The sequence below is a fragment of the Petromyzon marinus genome (assembly GCF_048934315.1).
Source record: "Petromyzon marinus isolate PM22_M1 ecotype Great Lakes invasive population chromosome 76 unlocalized genomic scaffold, UKy_Petmar_22M1.pri1.0 chr76_unloc.2, whole genome shotgun sequence".
Lineage (NCBI taxonomy): Eukaryota > Metazoa > Chordata > Hyperoartia > Petromyzontiformes > Petromyzontidae > Petromyzon > Petromyzon marinus.
In genome coordinates, this window is record NW_027422619.1 from 449,262 (window position 1) to 474,949 (window position 25,688).

At 49.3% G+C, this 25,688-nt stretch overlaps 1 protein-coding gene and 1 long non-coding RNA gene across 2 annotated transcripts in view; one reads left to right on the forward strand and one right to left on the reverse strand.

Annotated features, from left to right (window-relative positions):
* Positions 1 to 25,688, forward strand: part of LOC116958331 (uncharacterized) — a 109,360-nt gene that overhangs the window by 77,513 nt on the left and 6,159 nt on the right. Inside the window, exons 4-7 of the mRNA XM_076058543.1 lie at positions 3,221 to 3,441; positions 8,750 to 8,832; positions 12,459 to 12,602; positions 17,654 to 17,806. Of these exons, the coding sequence (XP_075914658.1) occupies positions 3,221 to 3,441; positions 8,750 to 8,832; positions 12,459 to 12,602; positions 17,654 to 17,806 (601 nt within the window). The remainder of the gene's footprint in view (positions 1 to 3,220; positions 3,442 to 8,749; positions 8,833 to 12,458; positions 12,603 to 17,653; positions 17,807 to 25,688) is intronic.
* Positions 12,936 to 14,011, reverse strand: LOC142908201 (uncharacterized). Its single transcript, XR_012931631.1, has 5 exons — positions 13,962 to 14,011; positions 13,647 to 13,709; positions 13,377 to 13,490; positions 13,195 to 13,308; positions 12,936 to 13,032 (listed from the first exon to the last, which is right to left on the reverse strand). It is a non-coding gene; the product is annotated as an uncharacterized LOC142908201 (long non-coding RNA).

Below are 25,688 nucleotides of genomic sequence, written 5' to 3' on the forward strand. Positions count from 1 at the left end.
CTCTGTCTCTCTCTGTGTCTCTATCTCTCTGTGTCTCTGTGTCTCTCTGTGTCTCTCTAACTGTGTCTCTGTGTCTCTCTGTGTCTCTGTAGGAGTACACCATAGACGTGTTCTCTCTCTCTTTGTATCTCTCTAACTGTGTCTATCTAACTGTGTCTCTGTGTCTCTCTGTGTCTCTCTAGGAGTACACCATGGACGTGTTCTCTCTCTGTATCTAACTGTGTCTATCTAACTGTCTCTCTGTGTCTCTCTAGGAGTACACCATGGACGTGTTCTTCTCTCTCTCTGTGTCTCTCTCTGTGTCTATCTAACTGTGTCTATGTGTCTCTCTGTGTCTCTCTAGGAGTACACCATGGACGTGTTCTTCTCTCTCTATCTAACTGTGTCTATCTAACTGTGTCTATCTAACTGTCTCTCTCTGTGTCTCTGTAGGAGTACACCATAGACGTGTTCTCTCTCTCTTTGTATCTCTCTAACTGTGTCTATCTAACTGTGTCTCTGTGTCTCTCTGTGTCTCTCTAGGAGTACACCATGGACGTGTTCTTCTCTCTCTATCTAACTGTGTCTATCTAACTGTGTCTATCTAACTGTCTCTCTGTGTCTCTCTAGGAGTACACCATGGACGTGTTCTTCTCTCTCTCTCTCTGTGTCTCTCTCTCTGTGTCTATCTAACTGTGTCTATGTGTCTCTCTGTGTCTCTGTGTCTCTCTGTGTCTCTGTAGGAGTACACCATAGACGTGTTCTTCTCTCTCTCTGTGTGTCTCTGTGTCTATCTAACTGTGTCTCTGTGTTTCTGTGTGTCTCTGTGTCTATCTAACTGTGTCTCTCTGTGTCTCTCTAGGAGTACACCATGGACGTGTTCTCTCTCTCTGTGTCTCTGTGTCTATCTAACTGTGTCTCTGTGTGTCTCTCTCTGTGTCTCTCTCTGTGTCTCTCTAACTGTGTCTCTCTCTGTGTCTATCTAACTGTGTCTCTGTGTGTCTCTGTATGTGTCTCTCTCTCTGTGTCTCTCTCTGTGTCTCTCTAACTGTGTGTCTCTCTAACTCTGTGTCTCTCTAATTGTGTGTCTATATAACTGTGTGTCTCTGTGTCTCTCTGTGTCTCTCTAGGAGTACACCATGGACGTGTTCTCTCTATCTAACTGTGTCTCTGTGTCTCTCACTGTCTCTCTCTCTGTGTGTCTCTCTAACTGTGTCTATCTAACTGTGTCTCTCTCTGTGTCTCTCTAGGAGTACACCATGGACGTGTTCTCTCTCTCTATCTAACTGTGTCTCTGTGTTTCTGTGTGTCTCTGTGTCTATCTAACTGTGTCTCTGTGTCTATCTAACTGTGTCTCTGTGTCTATCTAACTGTGTCTCTCTGTGTCTCTCTAGGAGTACACCATGGACGTGTTCTTCTCACTCTCTCTGTGTCTCTCTAACTGTCTCTCTAACTGTGTGTCTCTCTAACTGTCTCTCTAACTGTGTGTCTCTCTAACTGTATCTCTGTGTCTATCTAACTGTGTCTATCTAACTGTGTCTCTCTGTGTCTCTGTAGGAGTACACCATGGACGTGTTCTCTCTCTCTATCTAACTGTGTCTCTGTGTCTCTCTCTCTCTGTGTCTCTCTAACTGTGTGTCTCTCTAACTGTGTCTCTGTGTCTATCTAACTGTGTCTATCTAACTGTGTCTCTCTGTGTCTCTGTAGGAGTACACCATGGACGTGTTCTTCTCTTTAACTGTGTCTCTGTCTCTCTCTGTGTCTCTGTGTCTATCTAACTGTGTCTATCTCAACTGTGTCTCTCTAGGAGTACACCATGGACGTGTTCTTCTCTCTCTCTGTGTCTCTCTCTGTGTCTCTCTCTGTGTGTATCTAACTGTGTCTATCTAACTGTGTCTATCTAACTGTGTCTCTCTAGGAGTACACCATGGACGTGTTCTTCTCTCTAACTGAGTCTCTCTCTGTGTCTCTGTGTCTATCTAACTGTGTCTATCTAACTGTGTCTCTCTAGGAGTACACCATGGACGTGTTCTCTCTCTCTATCTAACTGTCTCTCTGTGTGTCTATCTAACTGTGTCTATCTAACTGTGTCTATCTAACTGTGTCTCTCTAGGAGTACACCATGGACGTGTTCTCTCTCTCTATCTAACTGTCTCTCTGTGTGTCTATCTAACTGTGTCTATCTAACTGTGTCTATCTAACTGTGTCTCTCTAGGAGTACACCATGGACGTGTTCTTCTCTCTAACTGTGTCTCTGTCTCTCTCTGTGTCTCTGTGCCTATCTAACTGTGTCTATCTAACTGTGTCTCTCTAGGAGTACACCATGGACGTGTTCTTCTCTCTCTCTCTGTGTCTCTCTCTCTGTGTGTCTCTCTCTGTGTCTATCTAACTGTGTCTATCTAACTGTGTCTCTCTAGGAGTACACCATGGACGTGTTCTTCTCACTCTCTCTGTGTCTCTCTGTCTCTCTGTGTCTATCTAACTGTGTCTCTGTGTTTCTGTGTGTCTCTGTGTCTATCTAACTGTGTCTCTGTGTTTCTGTGTGTCTCTGTGTCTATCTAACTGTGTCTGTGTCTCTCTGTGTCTCTCTAGGAGTACACCATGGACGTGTTCTCTCTCTCTATCTAACTGTGTCTCTGTGTCTATCTAACTGTGTCTATCTAACTGTGTCTATCTAACTGTGTCTCTCTAGGAGTACACCATGGACGTGTTCTTCTCTCTCTCTGTGTCTCTCTGTGTCTATCTAACTGTGTCTATCTAACTGTGTCTCTCTAGGAGTACACCATGGACGTGTTCTTCTCACTCTCTCTGTGTCTCTCTCTCTGTGTCTCTCTCTGTGTCTATCTAACTGTGTCTATCTAACTGTGTCTGTGTGTCGCTCTAGGAGTACACCATGGACGTGTTCTCTCTCTCTATCTAACTGTGTCTCTGTCTCTCTCTGTGTCTCTGTGTCTATCTAACTGTGTCTATCTAACTGTGTCTCTCTAGGAGTACACCATGGACGTGTTCTCTCTCTCTATCTAACTGTGTCTCTGTGTGTGTCTCTCTCTCTCTGTGTCTCTGTCTCTCTGTGTCTATCTAACTGTGTCTATCTAACTGTGTCTCTCTAGGAGTACACCATGGACGTGTTCTTCTCTCTCTCTCTGTGTCTCTCTCTCTGTGTTTCTGTGTGTCTCTCTCTGTGTCTCTCTCTGTGTCTCTGTGTCTATCTAACTGTGTCTATCTAACTGTGTCTCTCTAGGAGTACACCATGGACGTGTTCTTCCGCCAGACGTGGGTGGACAAGCGTTTGGCCTTCGAGGGCCCTCCCGAGATCCTTCGGCTCAACAACCTCATGGTCAGCCAGATCTGGACCCCCGATACGTTCTTCCGCAACGGGAAGAAGTCTGTGGCACACAACATGACAGCTCCTAACAAGCTGTTCCGCATCATGAAGAACGGGACAGTCCTCTACACAATGAGGTGTCTGTCTGTCTGTGTCTCTGTCTGTGTCTCTGTCTGTGTCTCTGTCTGTGTCTCTGTGTGTCTACACAACATGACAGCTCCTAACAAGCTGTTCCGCATCATGAAGAACGGGACAGTCCTCTACACAATGAGGTGTCTCTCTGTCTGTGTCTCTGTCTGTGTCTCTGTCTCTCTGTGTCTCTGTCTCTCTGTCTGTCTCTCTGTCTGTCTCTCTGTGTGTGTCTCTGTCTGTCTACACAACATGACAGCTCCTAACAAGCTGTTCCGCATCATGAAGAACGGGACAGTCCTCTACACAATGAGGTGTCTGTCTGTCTGTGTCTCTGTCTGTGTCTCTGTCTCTCTGTGTGTGTCTCTGTGTGTCTACACAACATGACAGCTCCTAACAAGCTGTTCCGCATCATGAAGAACGGGACAGTCCTCTACACAATGAGGTGTCTGTCTGTCTGTGTCTCTGTCTGTGTCTCTGTGTCTCTGTGTGTCTACACAACATGACAGCTCCTAACAAGCTGTTCCGCATCATGAAGAACGGGACAGTCCTCTACACAATGAGGTGTCTGTCTGTGTCTCTGTCTCACTGTCTCTGTCTGTGTGTCTCTGTCTGTCTACACAACATGACAGCTCCTAACAAGCTGTTCCGCATCATGAAGAACGGGACAGTCCTCTACACAATGAGGTGTCTCTCTGTCTGTGTCTCTGTCTGTGTGTGTCTCTGTCTGTGTCTCTGTCTGTGTCTCTATCTGTCTGTGTGTGTCTCTGTCTGTGTCTCTGTGTGTGTCTCTGTGTGTCTACACAACATGACAGCTCCTAACAAGCTGTTCCGCATCATGAAGAACGGCACAGTCCTCTACACAATGAGGTGTCTGTCTGTCTCTCTGTCTGTCTCTGTCTGTGTCTGTGTCTCTCTGTGTGTGTCTCTGTGTGTCTACACAACATGACAGCTCCTAACAAGCTGTTCCGCATCATGAAGAACGGGACAGTCCTCTACACAATGAGGTGTCTCTGTCTGTCTGTGTCTCTGTCTGTGTGTGTCTCTGTCTGTGTCTCTGTCTGTCTACACAACATGACAGCTCCTAACAAGCTGTTCCGCATCATGAGGAACGGGACAGTCCTCTACACAATGAGGTGTCTGTCTCTCTGTCTGTGTGTGTCTCTGTCTGTGTCTCTGTCTGTCTGTGTGTGTCTCTGTCTGTGTCTCTGTCTGTGTGTCTCTCTGTCTGTGTCTCTGTCTGTGTGTCTCTGTCTGTCTACACAACATGACAGCTCCTAACAAGCTGTTCCGCATCATGAAGAACGGGACAGTCCTCTACACAATGAGGTGTCTCTGTCTGTCTGTGTCTCTGTCTGTGTGTGTCTCTGTCTGTGTCTCTGTCTGTGTCTCTATCTGTCTGTGTGTGTCTCTGTCTGTGTCTCTGTCTGTGTCTCTGTGTGTCTACACAACATGACAGCTCCTAACAAGCTGTTCCGCATCATGAAGAACGGGACAGTCCTCTACACAATGAGGTCTCTGTCTGTCTGTCTGTGTCTCTGTCTGTGTCTGTCTGTGTCTCTGTCTCTCTGTGTCTCTGTCTCTCTGTCTCACTGTCTCTGTGTGTGTCTCTGTGTGTCTACACAACATGACAGCTCCTAACAAGCTGTTCCGCATCATGAAGAACGGGACAGTCCTCTACACAATGAGGTCTCTCTGTCTGTCTGTCTGTGTCTCTGTCTGTCTGTGTGTGTCTCTGTCTGTGTCTCTGTCTGTGTCTCTGTGTGTGTCTCTGTCTGTGTCTCTGTCTGTCTACACAACATGACAGCTCCTAACAAGCTGTTCCGCATCATGAAGAACGGGACAGTCCTCTACACAATGAGGTGTCTCTGTCTGTGTCTCTGTGTGTGTCTCTGTCTATGTCCCTGTCTGTGTGTGTCTCTGTCTGTCTGTCTGTCTGTGTCTTTGTCTGTGTCTCTGTCTCTCTGTGTGTCTACACAACATGACAGCTCCTAACAAGCTGTTCCGCATCATGAAGAACGGGACAGTCCTCTACACAATGAGGTGTCTGTCTGTCTGTGTCTCTGTCTGTCTGTGTGTGTCTCTGTCTGTGTCTCTGTCTGTGTCTCTGTGTGTGTCTCTGTCTGTGTCTCTGTCTGTCTACACAACATGACAGCTCCTAACAAGCTGTTCCGCATCATGAAGAACGGGACAGTCCTCTACACAATGAGGTGTCTCTGTCTGTGTCTCTGTGTGTGTCTCTGTCTATGTCCCTGTCTGTGTGTGTCTCTGTCTGTCTGTCTGTCTGTGTCTTTGTCTGTGTCTCTGTCTCTCTGTGTGTCTACACAACATGACAGCTCCTAACAAGCTGTTCCGCATCATGAAGAACGGGACAGTCCTCTACACAATGAGGTGTCTGTCTGTCTGTGTCTCTGTCTGTCTGTCTGTCTGTGTCTCTGTCTGTGTCTCTGTCTGTGTCTCTGTCTGTGTCTCTGTGTCTCTCTGTCTACACAACATGACAGCTCCTAACAAGCTGTTCCGCATCATGAAGAACGGGACAGTCCTCTACACAATGAGGTGTCTCTCTGTCTGTGTCTCTGTCTGTCTGTGTGTGTCTCTGTCTGTCTGTCTGTGTGTGTCTCTGTCTGTCTGTGTCTCTGTCTGTCTCTGTCTGTGTCTCTGTCTGTGTCTCTGTCTGTCTACACAACATGACAGCTCCTAACAAGCTGTTCCGCATCATGAAGAACGGGACAGTCCTCTACACAATGAGGTGTCTCTGTCTGTGTCTCTGTGTGTGTCTCTGTCTATGTCCCTGTCTGTGTGTGTCTCTGTCTGTCTGTCTGTGTCTTTGTCTGTGTCTCTGTCTCTCTGTGTGTCTACACAACATGACAGCTCCTAACAAGCTGTTCCGCATCATGAAGAACGGGACAGTCCTCTACACAATGAGGTGTCTGTCTCTCTGTCTGTCTCTCTGTCTGTGTCTCTGTCTGTCTACACAACATGCCAGCTCCTAACAAGCTGTTCCGCATCATGAAGAACGGGACAGTCCTCTACACAATGAGGTGTCTCTGTCTGTGTGTCTCTGTGTGTCTACACAACATGACAGCTCCTAACAAGCTGTTCCGCATCATGAAGAACGGGACAGTCCTCTACACAATGAGGTGTCTCTCTGTCTGTGTCTCTGTCTGTCTGTGTGTGTCTCTGTCTGTCTGTCTGTGTGTGTCTCTGTCTGTCTGTGTCTCTGTCTGTCTCTGTCTGTGTCTCTGTCTGTGTCTCTGTCTGTCTACACAACATGACAGCTCCTAACAAGCTGTTCCGCATCATGAAGAACGGGACAGTCCTCTACACAATGAGGTGTCTCTGTCTGTGTCTCTGTGTGTGTCTCTGTCTATGTCCCTGTCTGTGTGTGTCTCTGTCTGTCTGTCTGTCTGTGTCTTTGTCTGTGTCTCTGTCTCTCTGTGTGTCTACACAACATGACAGCTCCTAACAAGCTGTTCCGCATCATGAAGAACGGGACAGTCCTCTACACAATGAGGTGTCTGTCTCTCTGTCTGTGTCTCTGTGTGTGTCTCTGTCTGTCTGTGTGTGTCTCTGTCTGTCTGTCTGTCTGTGTCTGTGTGTGTCTCTGTCTGTGTCTCTGTCTGTGTCTCTGTCTGTGTCTCTGTGTGTCTACACAACATGACAGCCCCTAACAAGCTGTTCCGCATCATGAAGAACGGCACAGTCCTCTACACAATGAGGTGTCTGTCTGTCTGTCTGTGTCTCTGTGTGTGTCTCTGTCTCTCTGTGTCTCTGTGTCTCTGTCTGTGTGTGTGTCTGTGTGTCTCTGTCTCTCTGTCTGTCTGTCTGTGTCTCTGTCTGTCTGTGTCTCTGTCTGTGTCTCTGTCTGTCTGTGTCTCTGTCTGTCTACACAACATGACAGCTCCTAACAAGCTGTTCCGCATCATGAAGAACGGCACAGTCCTCTACACAATGAGGTCTCTCTCTCTCTGTCTGTGTCTCTGTGTGTGTCTGTCTGTCTGTCTGTGTCTCTGTCTGTGTCTCTGTCTCTGTGTCTCTGTCTGTCTGTCTACACAACATGACAGCTCCTAACAAGCTGTTCCGCATGATGAGGAACGGGACAGTCCTCTACACAATGAGGTGTCTCTGTCTGTCTGTGTCTCTGTCTGTGTCTCTGTCTGTGTCTCTGTCTGTCTCTCTCTCTGTCTGTCTCTCTGTCTGTCTCTCTGTCTACACAAAATGACCGCTCCTAACAAGCTCTTCCGCATCACGAAGGACTGTGTGTGTGTCACTGTGTGTGTGTGTCACTGTGTGTGTGTCACTGTGTGTGTGTCACTGTGTGTGTCACTGTGTGTCACTGTGTGTGTGTCACTGTGTGTGTCACTGTGTGTGTGTCACTGTGTGTGTGTCACTGTGTGTCACTGTGTGTCACTGTGTGTGTGTCGCTGTGTGTGTCACTGTGTGTGTGTGTCACTGTGTGTGTGTCACTGTGTGTGTCACTGTGTGTGTGTCACTGTGTGTGTAACACTGTGTGTGTGTCACTGTGTGTGTCACTGTGTGTGTGTCACTGTGTGTGTAACACTGTGTGTAACACTCTGTGTGTAACACTGTGTGTGTGTCACTGTGTGTGTAACACTGTGTATGTGTCACTGTGTGTGTCACTGTGTGTGTGTTACTGTGTGTGTGTCACTGTGTGTGTCACTGTGTGTGTGTCACTGTGTGTGTGTGTCACTGTGTGTGTGTGTGTCACTGTGTAACACACTGTGTGTGTGTGTGTCACTGTGTGTGTGTGTGTAACACACTGTGTGTATTACTGTGTGTGTGTTTAACACACTGTGTGTGTGTCACTGTGTCACTGTGTGTGTGTGTGTAACACTGTGTGTGTGTGTAACACACTGTGTGTGTCACAGTGTGTGTGTGTGTAACACTGTGTGTGTAACACTGTGTGTGTGTGTGTCACTGTGTAACACACTGTGTGTGTGTGTCACTGTGTGTGTGTGTGTAACACACTGTGTGTATTACTGTGTGTGTGTGTTTAACACACTGTGTGTGTGTCACTGTGTCACAGTGTGTGTGTGTGTAACACTGTGTGTGTAACACTGTGTGTGTGTGTGTCACTGTGTGTGTGTGTGTAACACTGTTTATGTGTTACTGTATGTCACTGTGTGTGTGTGTAACACTGTGTGTGTGTGTCACTGTGTGTGTGTGTGTAACACAGTGTGTAACACTGTGTAACATACTGTGTGTGTGTGTACCACTGTGTGTGTGTCACTGTGTGTGTCACTGTGTGTGTGTGTAACACACTGTGTGTGTGTGTCACTGTGTGTGTGTGTCCAGGCTCACCATCAAGGCCGAGTGTCCAATGCACCTCGTCAATTTCCCCATGGACGGCCACGCCTGCCCACTCAAGTTCGGCAGTTGTGAGCACAACCCTCGCAACCCGTGCAACCCGTGCAACCCACGCAACCCGTGCAACCCGTGCAACCCGTGCAACCCACGCAACCCGTGCAACCCGTGCAACCTGTGCAACCCGTGCAACCCACACAACCCACACAACCCACACAACCCACACAACTCACACAACTCACACAACCCACACAACTCACACAACCCACACAACCCACACAACTCACACAACCCACACAACTCACACAACCCACACAACCCACACAACTCACACAACTCACACAACCCACACAACCCACACAACTCACACAACCCACACAACTCACACAACCCACACAACTCACACAACCCACACAACCCACACAACTCACACAACTCACACAACTCACACAACCCACACAACCCACACAACTCACACAACTCACACAACCCACACAACTCACACAACCCACACAACCCACACAACCCACACAACCCACACAACCCACACAACCCACACAACCCACGCAACCCACACAACCCACACAACCCACACAACTCACACAACCCACACAACCCACACAACTCACACAACCCACACAACTCACACAACTCACACAACCCACACAACCCACATAACCCACACAACCCACACAACTCACACAACTCACACAACTCACACAACCCACACAACTCACACAACCCACACAACCCACACAACCCACACAACTCACACAACTCACACAACCCACACAACTCACACAACCCACACAACCCACACAACTCATACAACGCACACAACTCACACAACCCACACAACCCACACAACTCACACAACCCACACAACCCACACAACCCACACAACTCACACAACTCACACAACCCACACAACCCACACAACTCACACAACCCACACAACTCACACAACTCACACAACCCACACAACTCACACAACCCACACAACCCACACAACCCACACAACTCACACAACCCACACAACCCACACAACTCACACAACTCACACAACCCACACAACCCACACAACCCACACAACCCACACAACCCACACAACTCACACAACCCACACAACCCACATAACCCACACAACCCACACAACCCACACAACCCACATAACCCACACAACTCACACAACCCACACAACCCACACAACTCACACAACTCACACAACCCACACAACCCACACAACCCACACAACCCACACAACTCACACAACTCACACAACCCACACAACTCACACAACCCACACAACCCACACAACCCACACAACTCACACAACTCACACAACTCACACAACCCACACAACCCACACAACCCACACAACTCACACAACTCACACAACCCACACAACTCACACAACCCACACAACTCACACAACCCACACGACCCACATAACCCACACAACCCACACAACCTACACAACCCACACAACTCACACAACCCACACAACCCACATAACCCACACAACCCACACAACCCACACAACCCACACAACCCACACAACTCACACAACCCACACAACTCACACAACCCACACAACCCACATAACCCACACAACCCACACAACCCACACAACCCACACAACTCACACAACCCACACAACCCACACAACCCACACAACTCACACAACCCACATAACCCACACAACCCATACAACCCACACAACCCACATAACCCACACAACCCACACAACTCACACAACCCACACAACCCACACAACTCACACAACCCACACAACCCACACAACCCACACAACTCACACAACTCACACAACCCACATAACCCACACAACCCACACAACCCACACAACCCACACAACTCACACAACCCACACAACCCACACAACCCACACAACTCACACAACCCACACAACCCACACAACCCACACAACTCACACAACCCACACAACCCACACAACCCACACAACTCACACAACTCACACAACTCACACAACCCACACAACCCACACAACCCACACAACCCACACAACTCACACAACTCACACAACCCACACAACTCACACAACCCACATAACCCACACAACCCACACAACCCACATAACCCACACAACCCACACAACCCACACAACTCACACAACCCACACAACTCACACAACCCACACAACCCACACAACCCACACAACTCACACAACTCACACAACCCACACAACCCACACAACTCACACAACCCACACAACCCACACAACCCACACAACCCACACAACCCACACAACTCACACAACCCACACAACCCACACAACCCACACAACTCACACAACCCACACAACCCACACAACTCACACAACTCACACAACTCACATAACCCACACAACTCACACAACCCACACAACCCACACAACCCACACAACTCACACAACCCACACAACTCACACAACCCACACAACCCACACAACCCACACAACTCACACAACCCACACAACTCACACAACTCACACAACTCACACAACTCACATAACCCACACAACTCACACAACCCACACAACCCACACAACTCACACAACTCACACAACCCACACAACTCACACAACCCACACAACCCACATAACCCACACAACTCACACAACCCACACAACCCACACAACTCACACAACCCACACAACTCACACAACTCACACAACTCACACAACTCACACAACCCACACAACTCACACAACTCACACAACCCACACAACCCACACAACCCACACAACTCACACAACTCACACAACCCACACAACTCACACAACCCACACAACTCACACAACTCACACAACTCACACAACTCACACAACTCACACAACCCACACAACCCACATAACCCACACAACCCACACAACCCACACAACTCACACAACTCACACAACTCACACAACTCACACAACTCACACAACCCACACAACTCACACAACCCACACAACCCACACAACCCACACAACTCACACAACTCACACAACCCACACAACTCACACAACCCACACAACCCACACAACTCACACAACCCACACAACTCACACAACCCACACAACCCACACAACTCACACAACCCACACAACCCACACAACTCACACAACCCACACAACCCACACAACCCACACAACTCACATAACCCACACAACCCACACAACTCACACAACTCACACAACCCACACAACCCACACAACTCACACAACCCACACAACCCACACAACTCACACAACTCACACAACCCACACAACTCACACAACCCACACAACCCACACAACCCACACAACCCACACAACTCACACAACTCACACAACCCACACAACCCACACAACCCACACAACTCACACAACCCACACAACCCACACAACCCACACAACTCACACAACCCACACAACCCACACAACCCACACAACTCACACAACCCACACAACTCACACAACCCACACAACTCACACAACCCACACAACTCACACAACTCACACAACCCACACAACCCACACAACTCACACAACTCACACAACCCACACAACTCACACAACCCACACAACTCACACAACTCACACAACCCACACAACCCACACAACTCACACAACCCACACAACTCACACAACCCGTGCAACCCGTGCAACCCGTGCAACTGATCGTGGTGTGTGTGGTGCCCCACCCTCCACCCCCCCCAGACGCCTACCCCACGACTGAGATGACGTACACCTGGAGCAAAGGGCTCAACGACTCCGTGGAGGTCCCTCGCGAGTCATACAGCCTCCTCCAGTACGACTTGGTGACTCACACGGTGTCTAGTGAGACCATCCTGTCTAGTAGGGGTGAGTACCTCTAGTACCTCTAGTACACACACTACTAGTACCTCTAGTACACACACTACTAGTACACACACTACTACTACAGCCTGCTGCAGTACGACTTGGTGACTCACACGGTGTCTAGTGAGACCATCCTGTCTAGTAGGGGTGAGTACCTCTAGTACCTCTAGTACCTCTAGTACACACACTACTAGTACACACACTACTACTACAGCCTGCTCCAGTACGACTTGGTGACTCACACGGTGTCTAGTGAGACCATCCTGTCTAGTAGGGGTGAGTACCTCTAGTACCTCTAGTACCTCTAGTACACACACTACTAGTACCACTAGTACACACACTACTACTACACTACTACTACAGCCTGCTGCAGTACGACTTGGTGACTCACACGGTGTCTAGTGAGACCATCCTGTCTAGTAGGGGTGAGTACCTCTAGTACCTCTAGTACACACACTACTAGTACCACTAGTACACACACTACTAGTACCACTAGTACACACACTACTAGTACAGCCTGCTCCAGTACGACTTGGTGACTCACACCGTGTCTAGTGAGACCATCCTGTCTAGTAGGGGTGAGTACCTCTAGTACCTCTAGTACCTCTAGTACCTCTAGTACACACACTACTAGTACCACTAGTACACACACTACTAGTACCTCTAGTACACACACTACTAGTACCACTAGTACACACACTACTAGTACCTCTAGTACCTCTAGTAGTACCTCTAGTAGTACCACTAGTACACACACTACTAGTACACTACTACTACAGCCTGCTCCAGTACGACTTGGTGACTCACACGGTGTCTAGTGAGACCATCCTGTCTAGTAGGGGTGAGTACCTCTAGTACCTCTAGTACACACACTACTAGTACCACTAGTACCTCTAGTACACACACTACTAGTACCACTAGTACACACACTACTAGTACAGCCTGCTGCAGTACGACTTGGTGACTCACACCGTGTCTAGTGAGACCATCCTGTCTAGTAGGGGTGAGTACAAGTACCTCTAGTACCTCTACTAGTACCTCTAGTACACACACTACTAGTACCTCTAGTACACACACTACTAGTACCTCTAGTACACACACTACTAGTACCTCTAGTACACACACTACTAGTACCTCTAGTACACACACTACTACTACAGCTTCCTCAAGTACGACTTGGTGACTCACACGGTGTCTAGTGAGACCATCCTGTCTAGTAGGGGTGAGTACCTCTAGTACCTCTAGTACCTCTAGTACACACACTACTAGTACAGCCTGCTGCAGTACGACTTGGTGACTCACACGGTGTCTAGTGAGACCATCCTGTCTAGTAGGGGTGAGTACCTCTAGTACCTCTAGTACCTCTAGTACACACACTACTAGTACACACACTACTAGTACCTCTAGTACACACACTACTAGTACACACACTACTACTACAGCCTGCTGCAGTACGACTTGGTGACTCACACGGTGTCTAGTGAGACCATCCTGTCTAGTAGGGGTGAGTACCTCTAGTACCTCTAGTACCTCTAGTACCTCTAGTACACACACTACTAGTACCACTAGTACACACACTACTACTACAGCCTCCTCCAGTACGACTTGGTGACTCACACGGTGTCTAGTGAGACCATCCTGTCTAGTGGAGGTGAGTACCTCTAGTACCTCTAGTACCTCTAGTAGTACCACTAGTACACACACTACTAGTACCTCTACTAGTACACACCGTACTAGTACCACTAGTACACACACTACTAGTACCTCTAGTACACACACTACTAGTACCACTAGTACACACACTACTAGTACCTCTAGTACCAGTACCACTACTAGTACCATTAGTACACACACTACTACACTACTACTACTACACACACTACTACTACACTACTACTACACTACTACTACACACACACTACTACTACACTACTACTACTACTACACACACTACTACTACACTACTACTACACACACACCACTACTACAATACTACTATTACCACATCTACACTGCTACTACCACACACACACCACTACTACACTACTACTACTACTACCACGTCTACACTACTACTACTACACACACCACTACTACTAGTACTACCACTACTACTACCACCACTACTACACTACTACTACACTACTACTACTACACCCACACCACTACTACTAGTACTACCACTACTGCTACACTACTACTACACCACTCCTACTACACTACTACTACACTACTACTACCACACACTACTAGTACACACACTACTACTACACTACTACTACACTACTACTACACTATTACTACTACACTACTACTACTACACTACTACTTCTACACTACTACTACACTACTACTACTACACTACTACTACACTACTACTACACTACTACTACACTACTACTACTACACTACTACTACACTACTACTACACTACTACTACTACACTACTACTACACTACTACTACTACACTACTACTACACTACTACTTCTACACTACTACTACACTACTACTACTACACTACTACTACACTACTACTACACTACTACTACTACACTACTACTACACTACTACTACACTATTACTACTACACTACCACTACACTACTACTTCTACACTACTACTACACTACTACTACTACACTACTACTACACTACTACTACACTACTACTACACTATTACTACTACACTACTTCTACACTACTACTACACTACTACTACTACACTACTACTACACTACTACTACACTACTACTACACTACTACTACACTACTACTACTACACTACTACTACACTACTACTACACTACTACTTCTACACTACTACTACACTACTACTACTACACTACTACTACACTACTACTACACTACTACTACACTACTACTACTACACTACTACTACACTACTACTACACTACTACTACTACACTACTACTACACTACTACTACACTACTACTACTACACTACTACTACACTACTACTACACTACTACTACACTACTACTACTACACTACTACTACACTACTACTACACTACTACTACACTACTACTACTACACTACTACTACTACACTACTACTACACTACTACTACACTACTACTACTACACTACTACTACACTACTACTACACTACTACTACTACACTACTACTACACTACTACTACTACACTACTACTACACTACTACTACACTACTACTTCTACACTACTTCTACACTACTACTACACTACTACTACACTACTACTACACTACTACTACTACACTACTACTACACTACTACTACACTACTACTACACTACTACTACACTACTACTACTACACTACTACTACACTACTACTACTACACTACTTCTACACTACTACTACACTACTACTACACTACTACTACACTACTACTACTACACTACTACTACACTACTACTACACTACTACTACACTACTACTTCTACACTACTACTTCTACACTACTACTACACTACTACTACTACACTACTACTACACTACTACTACACTACTACTACACTACTACTACTACACTACTACTACACTACTACTACACTACTACTACACTACTACTACACTACTACTACTACACTACTACTACTACACTACTACTACACTACTACTACACTACTACTACTACACTACTACTACACTACTACTACACTACTACTACTACACTACTACTACACTACTACACTACTACTACACTACTACTACACTACTACTACTACACTACTACTACACTACTACTACACTACTACTACACTACTACTACTACACTACTACTACACTACTACTACTACACTACTACTACTACACTACTACTACACTACTACTACACTACTACTACTACACTACTACTACACTACTACTACACTACTACTACTACACTACTACTACACTACTACACTACTACTACACTACTACTACACTACTACTACTACACTACTATTAACACTACTACTACTACACTACTACTACACTACTACTACAGCCTCCTCCGACTTAGTGACTCACACGGTGTCTAGTGAGACCATCCTGTCTAGTAGGGGTGAGTACCTCTAGTACCTCTAGTACCTCTAGTACACACACTACTAGTACCTCTAGTACCTCTACTAGTACCTCTAACTACACACACTACTAGTACCTCTAGTACCTCTAGTACACACACTACTAGTACCTCTAGTACACACACTACTACTACACTACTACAACACACACACCACTACTACTGCACTACTACTACTACACCACTCCTACTACTACTACTACACTACTACTACACTACTACTACCACTCACACACCACTACTAGTACCACTAGTACACACACTACTCCTAGTACTACCACTACTACTACACTACTACTACTACACCACTCCTACTACTACCACTACTACTAACACAGACAAAGATTCCCCCTGTAGCCTGTCACAGACTGCTGGGGCAAGTGCTGTCAGCGAGCCCCAAAGCCTCGCAAATACCTCCTGTGACGTCATCCCCCTCCCCCTCCCCCCTCCCCTGCGTCCCTCCCCCCACTCTCCCCCCCCCCCCACTATCACCCCTCCCTCTCTCCCCCTTCCTCTCACCCCCCTTCCCCCTCCCTCCCCCCACTCCCTCCCCTCCATCCCTCCCCCACTCTCCCCCCCCCCCCCACTATCACATCCCCCCCTCCCCCTTCCCCCTCCCCCTCTCTCCCTCCCCCCCTCTCCCTCCCCCCTCTCCTCCCCCCTCCCTCCCCCCTCTCCCCCCCACTCCCTCCCCCACTCTCCCCCCCCTCTCCCTCCCCCCACTCCCTCCCCTCCATCCTTCCCCCCACTCTCCCCCCCCACTCTCCCCCCCTCTCTCCCCCCTGCCCCCCCCTCTCCCTCCCCCCCTCTCCCTCCCCCCCTCTCCCTCCCCCCCCTCTCTCCCCCCTCCCCGCCCCTCTCCCTTCCCCACTCTCCCCCCCTCTCTCCCCCCTCCCCCCCCCTCTCCCCCCCTCCCTCCCCCCCTCTCCCTCTCTCCCCCCCCTCCCCCCCTCCCCCCCCCCCCCGAGTCCCTGTCCCACCAGGTGAGTACGTGGTGATGACGGTGAACTTCCTCCTGCGCCGCAAGATGGGCTACTTCATGATCCAGACTTACATCCCCTGCATCATGACTGTGATGCTCTCACAGGTCTCCTTCTGGCTCAACAAGGAGAGCGTGCCAGCACGCACAGTCTTCGGTGAGTGGTGCACACACACAGGTACACACAGGTACACACAGGTACACACAGTGACACACACAGGTACACACACAGGTACACACACAGGTACACACACAGTGACACACACAGGTACACACAGGTACACACACAGATACACACAGTGACACACACACACAGTGACACACACAGGTACACACACAGGTACACACAGGTACACACAGGTACACACACAGGTACACACAGGTACACACAGGTACACACACAGGTACACACACACAGGTACACACACAGGTACACACACAGGTACACACAGGTACACACAGGTACACACACAGGTACACACACACAGGTACACACACAGGTACACACACAGGTACACACAGTGACACACACACACAGTAACACACACACACACAGGTACACACACAGGTACACACACAGGTACACACACAGGTACAGGTACACAGGTACACACAGTGACACACACACACAGTAACACACACACACACAGTGACACACACAGGTACACACACACAGGTACACAGGTACACACACACACACAGGTACACACACAGGTACACACACACACAGTGACACACACAGGTACACACACAGTGACACACACAGGTACACACACACACACAGGTACACACAGGTAAACACACACCCAGGTACACACACAGGTACACACAGGTACACACACAGGTACACACAGGTACACACAGTGACACACACACACAGTGACACACACACATACAGGTACACAGGTACACACACACACAGGTGATGCTCTCACAGGTCTCCTTCTGGCTCAACAAGGAGAGCGTGCCAGCACGCACAGTCTTCGGTGAGTGGTGCACACACACAGGTACACACAGGTACACACAGGTACACACAGTGACACACACAGGTACACACACAGGTACACACACAGTGACACACACAGGTACACACACAGGTACACACAGGTACACAGGTACACACACAGGTACACACACACACAGGTACACACAGGTACACACACACAGGTACACACAGGTACACACACAGGTACACACAGGTACACACACAGGTACACACAGGTACACACACAGGTACACAGGTACACACAGGTACACACACAGGTACACACACACACAGGTACACACACAGGTACACACACACAGGTACACACACAGGTACACACACACACAGGTACACAGGTACACAGGTACACACACAGGTACACACGCACAGGTACACAGGTACACACACAGGTACACACACAGGTAGACACACAGGTACACACACACAGGTACACACACAGGTACACACACACACAGGTACACACACAGGTACACACACGTACACACACACAACAACAACAACCGCCATTCGCCACTAAGTGGCGGTGATGTCACCACGATGCTTGTGCCAGGCTATGTGCACCCTGAGGCCACGTGAAGTGTCGAACGCCCGCTGGCAGGAGGTCACGGGGCAGACCCAGGTGCCACGGGTCAACTGACTGAGATGACTGGCTGATGCACCACCTGTGCCCCCTACTGTGCCAACCTGCTGTGCTTTAGCCACCCGGCGCTCCGCTCGTTGTTCTGAGCGTCGCTCCTCCGCCCTTCGTTGTTGTTGGAGGGCGACTGCCTCCAACTGCCCAGTAGCATCCTTCACGAGCCTCCTCCACAGAGGCCGATCTTGACACCGCTGGTACCAGTCATCGGCAAGTCCACTCAGCTCCACGTCCTCCTGTACCACATCACTCCATCTCTTCTCTAGCCCGTGCCGTGCCCGCTTAGCCCCCTCAATCCGGCCAAACAAAAGCTGTTTCGGCATGCGGTGGCTGGGCATGCGGGCTACATGACCCAGCCATCGCAGCCTTGCCTGCCGGAGGAGCTCACCGATGGGACCCTGCCCAGATCTTTCAAGGATTTGTGAGCTCCTCACACAATCCAGTCTGGTTAAACCCAGGATGGATCGTAGGCAGGCCAGCCTAAATGTTTCTAACCGGCGAAGATGTTCCATTAGGGGGGTCCACGTTTCGCAAGCGTAGAGAAGTGAGGGAATGACCGTGGCCGAGAAGACCTGAAGCTTAGTGCGGAGCGACAGACCAGGTAGCTTCCACACAGCGTTACGCAACCGATGAAAAGATATTGCCGCTCGACTGATTCGGAGTGAGACCTCTGCTGTTAAACTGGAGCCAGTCATAAGCACACTGCCCAGGTATGGGAAACTCTCCACTCTCTCCACAACTGCCACATCACCGATTGGGAGTTGTGGGGGTAGAGTGTCCGATGGTACAAAATACCCAGGCAGGTGCTTAGTTTTGGTGGGGCTGATGGTAAGGCCCCACCTCTTAGTGGCACGCTCCAGTCTCAGCAGCAGCGTCTCCAACTCCTCCTCTGACTGAGCAGCTATTACCAAATCATCTGCATACATAACGTGGTTGAGCAATAGGGAGCCATCCCTTGACCGCACCCGGACATCGATTAGCCTCCCATTATATCTGTACCATATGGAGATTCCCCCGGTACAGCTATTGAAGGCTTCACGAACTACATGGTCAAAATAGATGTTAAATAATGTGGGAGCCAGAGGACATCCCTGTCGCACCCCAAGGTGTACAGGGAATGGCTCTGGCTCCCGGCCACGTAGTTTTACCTGGGCCCGCTCACCATCATGAAGGTCCTTAATGATCGTGAGCAGAGGGTCAGGTACTCCAAAAGCACGAAGAACGACCCAGAGCCCAGGCCTACTGATGGTATCATAGGCCTTGACCAGGTCAATAAAGCAGAGATGTAGGTCTTGTTGGAATTCCCTACACCTCTGCTGTAGCAGACGGACAGAAAATATGGCATCTGTGCAGGGCCGCCCTTTCCTGAAACCGCATTGCGGCTCTGCAAGCCTCTCCTCAGCGTGCCTGGCAAGGCGATGCTGAATAATCATTGCCAGGACCTTTCCCGGCACACTGAGGAGTGAGATGCCCCTGTAGTTGTTACAGTCTGTGCGGTCCCCCTTCTTAAAAAGGGGGACCACCAGGGCATCCTTCCAATCCTGCGGAACCCGTCCAGTGGTCCAGACTGTTGTTATGATGTCATATAGGGCAGTCTGTGCACAAACGCCACCCTCCCTCAGCATTTCGCTTGGGAGATCATCTCTGCCCGCTGCCTTTCCTGGTCTCAGACTCCGGATCGCCTTCAATACTTCCTCAGCAGATGGCACCTCAGCCAGCCACTCACAGGGGATGACTTCTTCCAATATTTGAGGCACCGCAGCCTCAGCAGGGTCATCCTCACTTTGTGCCACGATGTTTTCCTGGCTGAGGGATTTTCCCTCCCCCAGGACCTCACAGAAATGCTTAGCAAATCTGCGAACCTGTTCCTGGGGGTCGGAGATTGGATCACCGTTTTTTCCCCTAATGATGGTAATAGGTGTGGCGCTGCAGGTTACTTTTTTGATGGAGTTAAATAGAGATTTGTGATCACGGGCCACTGAGGCAGACTCCATCTCCTCAGCAACCCGCGACCACCACCCATCCTTGCAGCGACTCAACGGCTCTCCGAACCTCCGAGCGAAGGCTGCGGTAAGCCTCCTCATTCTCTGACGTGGGATTCTGTAGCCGATGACAGTGGGCCTGTCGCTTTTTCTCAACCATCCTAAACACCTCATCTGTCAGCCAGGGTCTCTGGGGAGGTCTGCACCGCGTACCCAAAGCAGCCATTGCAGCTGCATGAGTCACAGTCCTAAACCTCGCCCATTTACCCTCGACATCAGGAGGAGTCGGGGACGATGCCAATCCCAGCCACAAGCGATGATGAAATTCTCGCTTGCAACTTTCATCAGATAACTGAGACCAGGCCACTTTATGTTGGAATGGGGTCCTGGGTGTACACCCACCACCGGAGTGGAAGAATGGCAGGCGCATCTTACAGATGACTAGTCGATGGTCAGAGGGCAGATCAGCTCCATGGTAGGTCCTGGTGTCAAGGACATGGGCTCGCATTCGCTGGTCCGTCACTATGTAGTCCAGCAGATGTTCTTTCTTGGACCCGGCATGCATCCATGATGTTGTGTGGATGCGCCGATGCCGGAACAGCGTGTTGATAATTACAAGCCCATGGGCTGCACAAAAATCTAGCAGCCTCCTACTGTTGTTATTGAGCTGATCTGGCCCATGCCCTCCAATCACTCCAGACCAGGTGCCAGTATCATGACCAACTCGGGCATTGAAGTCACCCAACATGATGACTCTATCCCGAGGGGACACTTTAGCCAGCACCTGTGACAGGAGGTTATAGAAGGCATCTGACTCATCGGCTTTGCCTGCATCCCTCCACGGATGTTCATCTTCGGTGGGGGCATAAGTAACCACGACCACCATTCCTCGCCTCCGGTTGATGGGAAGGCGAGCCCAAAGTAGCCTGGGGCTTACAGCTTCCCACACCTCACCACCACGCTCCCACGCCCCCTTCATTCTTTTGTTCAAAAGAAGACCCACACCCTGTTGTTTGGCAGTCCGCTGCCCCGAGTAGAGGACTGTCCACCCCTCATGGTGGCAGGAGCCAGAGCCGGTCCACCGGACCTCCTGAATGCCGCATAGATCCAGGCGGTACCGGTCCAGCTCCCGACAGAGGAGTGGCAGCCTTTCCTCTGCAGTGAGCGTTCGAACATTCCACGTGGCCACCCGTAGTGGCTTTTCGTTGTTTCTGGAGTAGCCCCGAGGGTAGGTATTCAATCTCCTGGCTCCGCCAATTGGGGTTTGGCCAGGAGACGTTATAGACGCCTGGCCCCCCGGGGCCTCCGGCACAAGCTTATTAGTTACATATTTCAGTTTAATTCGTGGTTTAGTGGTAATTAATTGAAGGTGGAGGGGTTACCAGCCCCTCGCACCCGTCCAGAGCCCCCGTTTAGCCCCTGTGGTGGACACATACGCCATGAGGGGAGGAGCCAATCAAAATTGGATCTCCCCCCACAGCACTGTCCACGACAGAGTTGCCCGTCCGGCACCGCGAGGAGGTAGGGGGTTGTTTTACCGGTAAACACACACAGGTACACACACACACACAGGTACACACACACAGGTACACACACACAGGTACACACACAGGTACACACACACACAGGTACACACACACAGGTACACACACACAGGTACACACACACACAGGTACACACACATACAGGTACACACACACAGGTACACACATACACAGGTACACACATACACAGGTACACAGGTACACACACAGGTACACACACACACAGGTACACACACACAGGTACACAACAACAACAACAACAACCGCCATTCGCCACTAAGTGGCGGTGACGTCACCACGACGCTTGTGCCAGGCCATGTGCACCCTGAGGCCACGTGAAGTGTCGAACGCCCGCTGGCAGGAGGTCACGGGGCAGACCCAGGTGCCACGGGTCGACACACACACACACACAGATACACACACAGGTACACACACACACAGGTACACACAGGTACACACACACAGGTACACACACAGGTAAACACACTCGTACACACACACAGGTACACACACTGGTACACACACACAGGTACACACACAGGTACACGCACACAGGTACACACACACAAGTACAATAACCAACAACCGCCATTCGCCACTAAGTGGCGGTGACGTCACCACGACGCTTGTGCCAGGACATGTGCACCTTGAGGCCACGTGGAGTGTCGAACGCCCGCTGGCAGGAGGTCACGGGGCAGACCCAGGTGCCACGGGTCGACTGACTGAGATGACTGGCTGATGCACCACCTGTGCTCCCTACTGTGCCAACCCACTGTGCTTTAGCCACCCGGCGATCCGCTCGTTGTTGTGAGCGTCGCTCCTCCGCCCTCCGTTGTTGTTGGAGGGCGACTGCCTCCAACTGCCCAGTAGCAGCGTCCTTCACGTGCCTCCTCCACAGAGGCCGATCTTGACACCGCCGGTACCGGTCATCGGCAAGTCCACTCAGCTCCACGTCCTCCTGTACCACGTCATTCCATCTCTTCTCTAGCCCGTGCCGCGCCCGTTTAGCGCCCCTCGATCCGGCCGAACAAAAGCTGTTTCGGCATGCGGTGGCTGGGCATGCGGGCTACATGGCCCAGCCACCGCATGCCGAAACAGCTTTTGTTCGGCCGTGGAGTGTCGACCGTGGCCGAGAAGACCTGAGGCTTAGCGTTGCGATCGAAACGTCGTCAGCCATTTCATTTTATTTCCATGATTTCTACGTGACTTAACCAAAGAGTAATTCCTGCAGTTACGACAGCGCCTAATCAAGTTCGAACCACCTTCAACGGCAAGGTACGAATTCTGTTGTCTTCGCGTTTCTCTGCTGGGTGTGTCCACCTTAGTGTCTTGAGTTGGATCTGTGTCGCTGTGTTGTCTCTGCCTGACAAACTGTGTGCCTGATAACTTGTATCGTACTCTTTGGTTCTATTGGGTAAAGTCACGTAGGTAAAAAAATAAAATAACAAAAAATCACGACGTTTCGGCCACAACACAAGCGGCCTTCATCGGGTGAAGGGAACGAGACTGTCTGGAGGACAGCGCTGGAGTGGAAGAAGCCACGCTTAGATCGCGACCTTTAAGCTGTGTGAGAAGAAACAACGCGCCTTGACAAAGGAATTAGCATAGAATTTAGCATTGAAATGGCTCATTGAAATAGCTAAGTTAAAGTATACACATCCGCAGAGGCACCCCTTGACAAAGGAATTAGCATAGAATTTAGCATTGAAATGGCTCATTGAAATAGCTAAGTTAAAGTATACACATCCGCAGAGGCACCCCTTGACAAAGGAATTAGCATAGAATTTAGCATTGAAATGGCTCATTGAAATAGCTAAGTTAAAGTATACACATCCGCAGAGGCACCCCTTGACAAAGGAATTAGCATAGAATTTAGCATTGAAATGGCTCATTGAAATAGCTAAGTTAAAGTATACACATCCGCAGAGGCACCCCTTGACAAAGGAATTAGCATCGAATTTAGCATTGAAATAGCTGAGTGATTAGCTTGTAACTGGTCACAGTAATAGCTATGTTAAAGTCAGAGCATACACATTCACCGAGGCACCTAGTACAAATCAAACAGGAGAATTTAGCGAAACACAACCACGCTCAGACCGCGGACCTTTAAACTGTGTGCGAGCAAACAAGGTGTCCTGACAAAGAAATTAGCATAAAAATGAGCATTTGATTGGCCGATTTTAGAAAAGAGGTGGTGTACGTGCCGGTGGACTTGCCGTTTGGCGCGGGGGGGGCGGGGGGGAGGGGGAGTTTTCCTATTGATGGTGTGAAAAGGGAATTTATAAGAGCTTGCGAAAGTTTGGGGTACCACTACTTGAAAAGTTGTATCGTGCAAACTTGCATCCCATTGTCTGTGAGCCTTGGCCCTCCTACATCGCTGGCCTTCTTAAAGCCTCGGGACAGATTTACTTTACCCCTTAACTGTGCGTGGGTCTCCCCCCCCCCCCCCCCAAAGGCCTCTCTACGGTAAGTATTCTGTCACTATCTTAAATTTCGCGCTTAACTTACAATTTGGCGATCTTTGAAACAGCGTATTCAACCAAACCTTGCGTTGATTGTGTTTTAACCGACCGTTTGTGTTGCTTTATATAGTTTCCAAATTTTGATAAACCCTTCTAGATTTAAAAGCTTTCGTGACTGCTAGGATCCATACTCTTTGGTTCTATTGGGTAAAGTCACGTAGGTAAAAAATAAAATAACAAAAAATCACGACGTTTCGGCCACAACACAAGCGGCCTTCATCAGGTGAAGGGACGAGACTGTCCTCCAGACAGTCTCCAGACAGTCTCGTCCCTTCACCTGATGAAGGCCGCTTGTGTTGTGGCTGAAACGTCGTGATTTTTTGTTATTTTATTTTCACCTACGTGACTTTA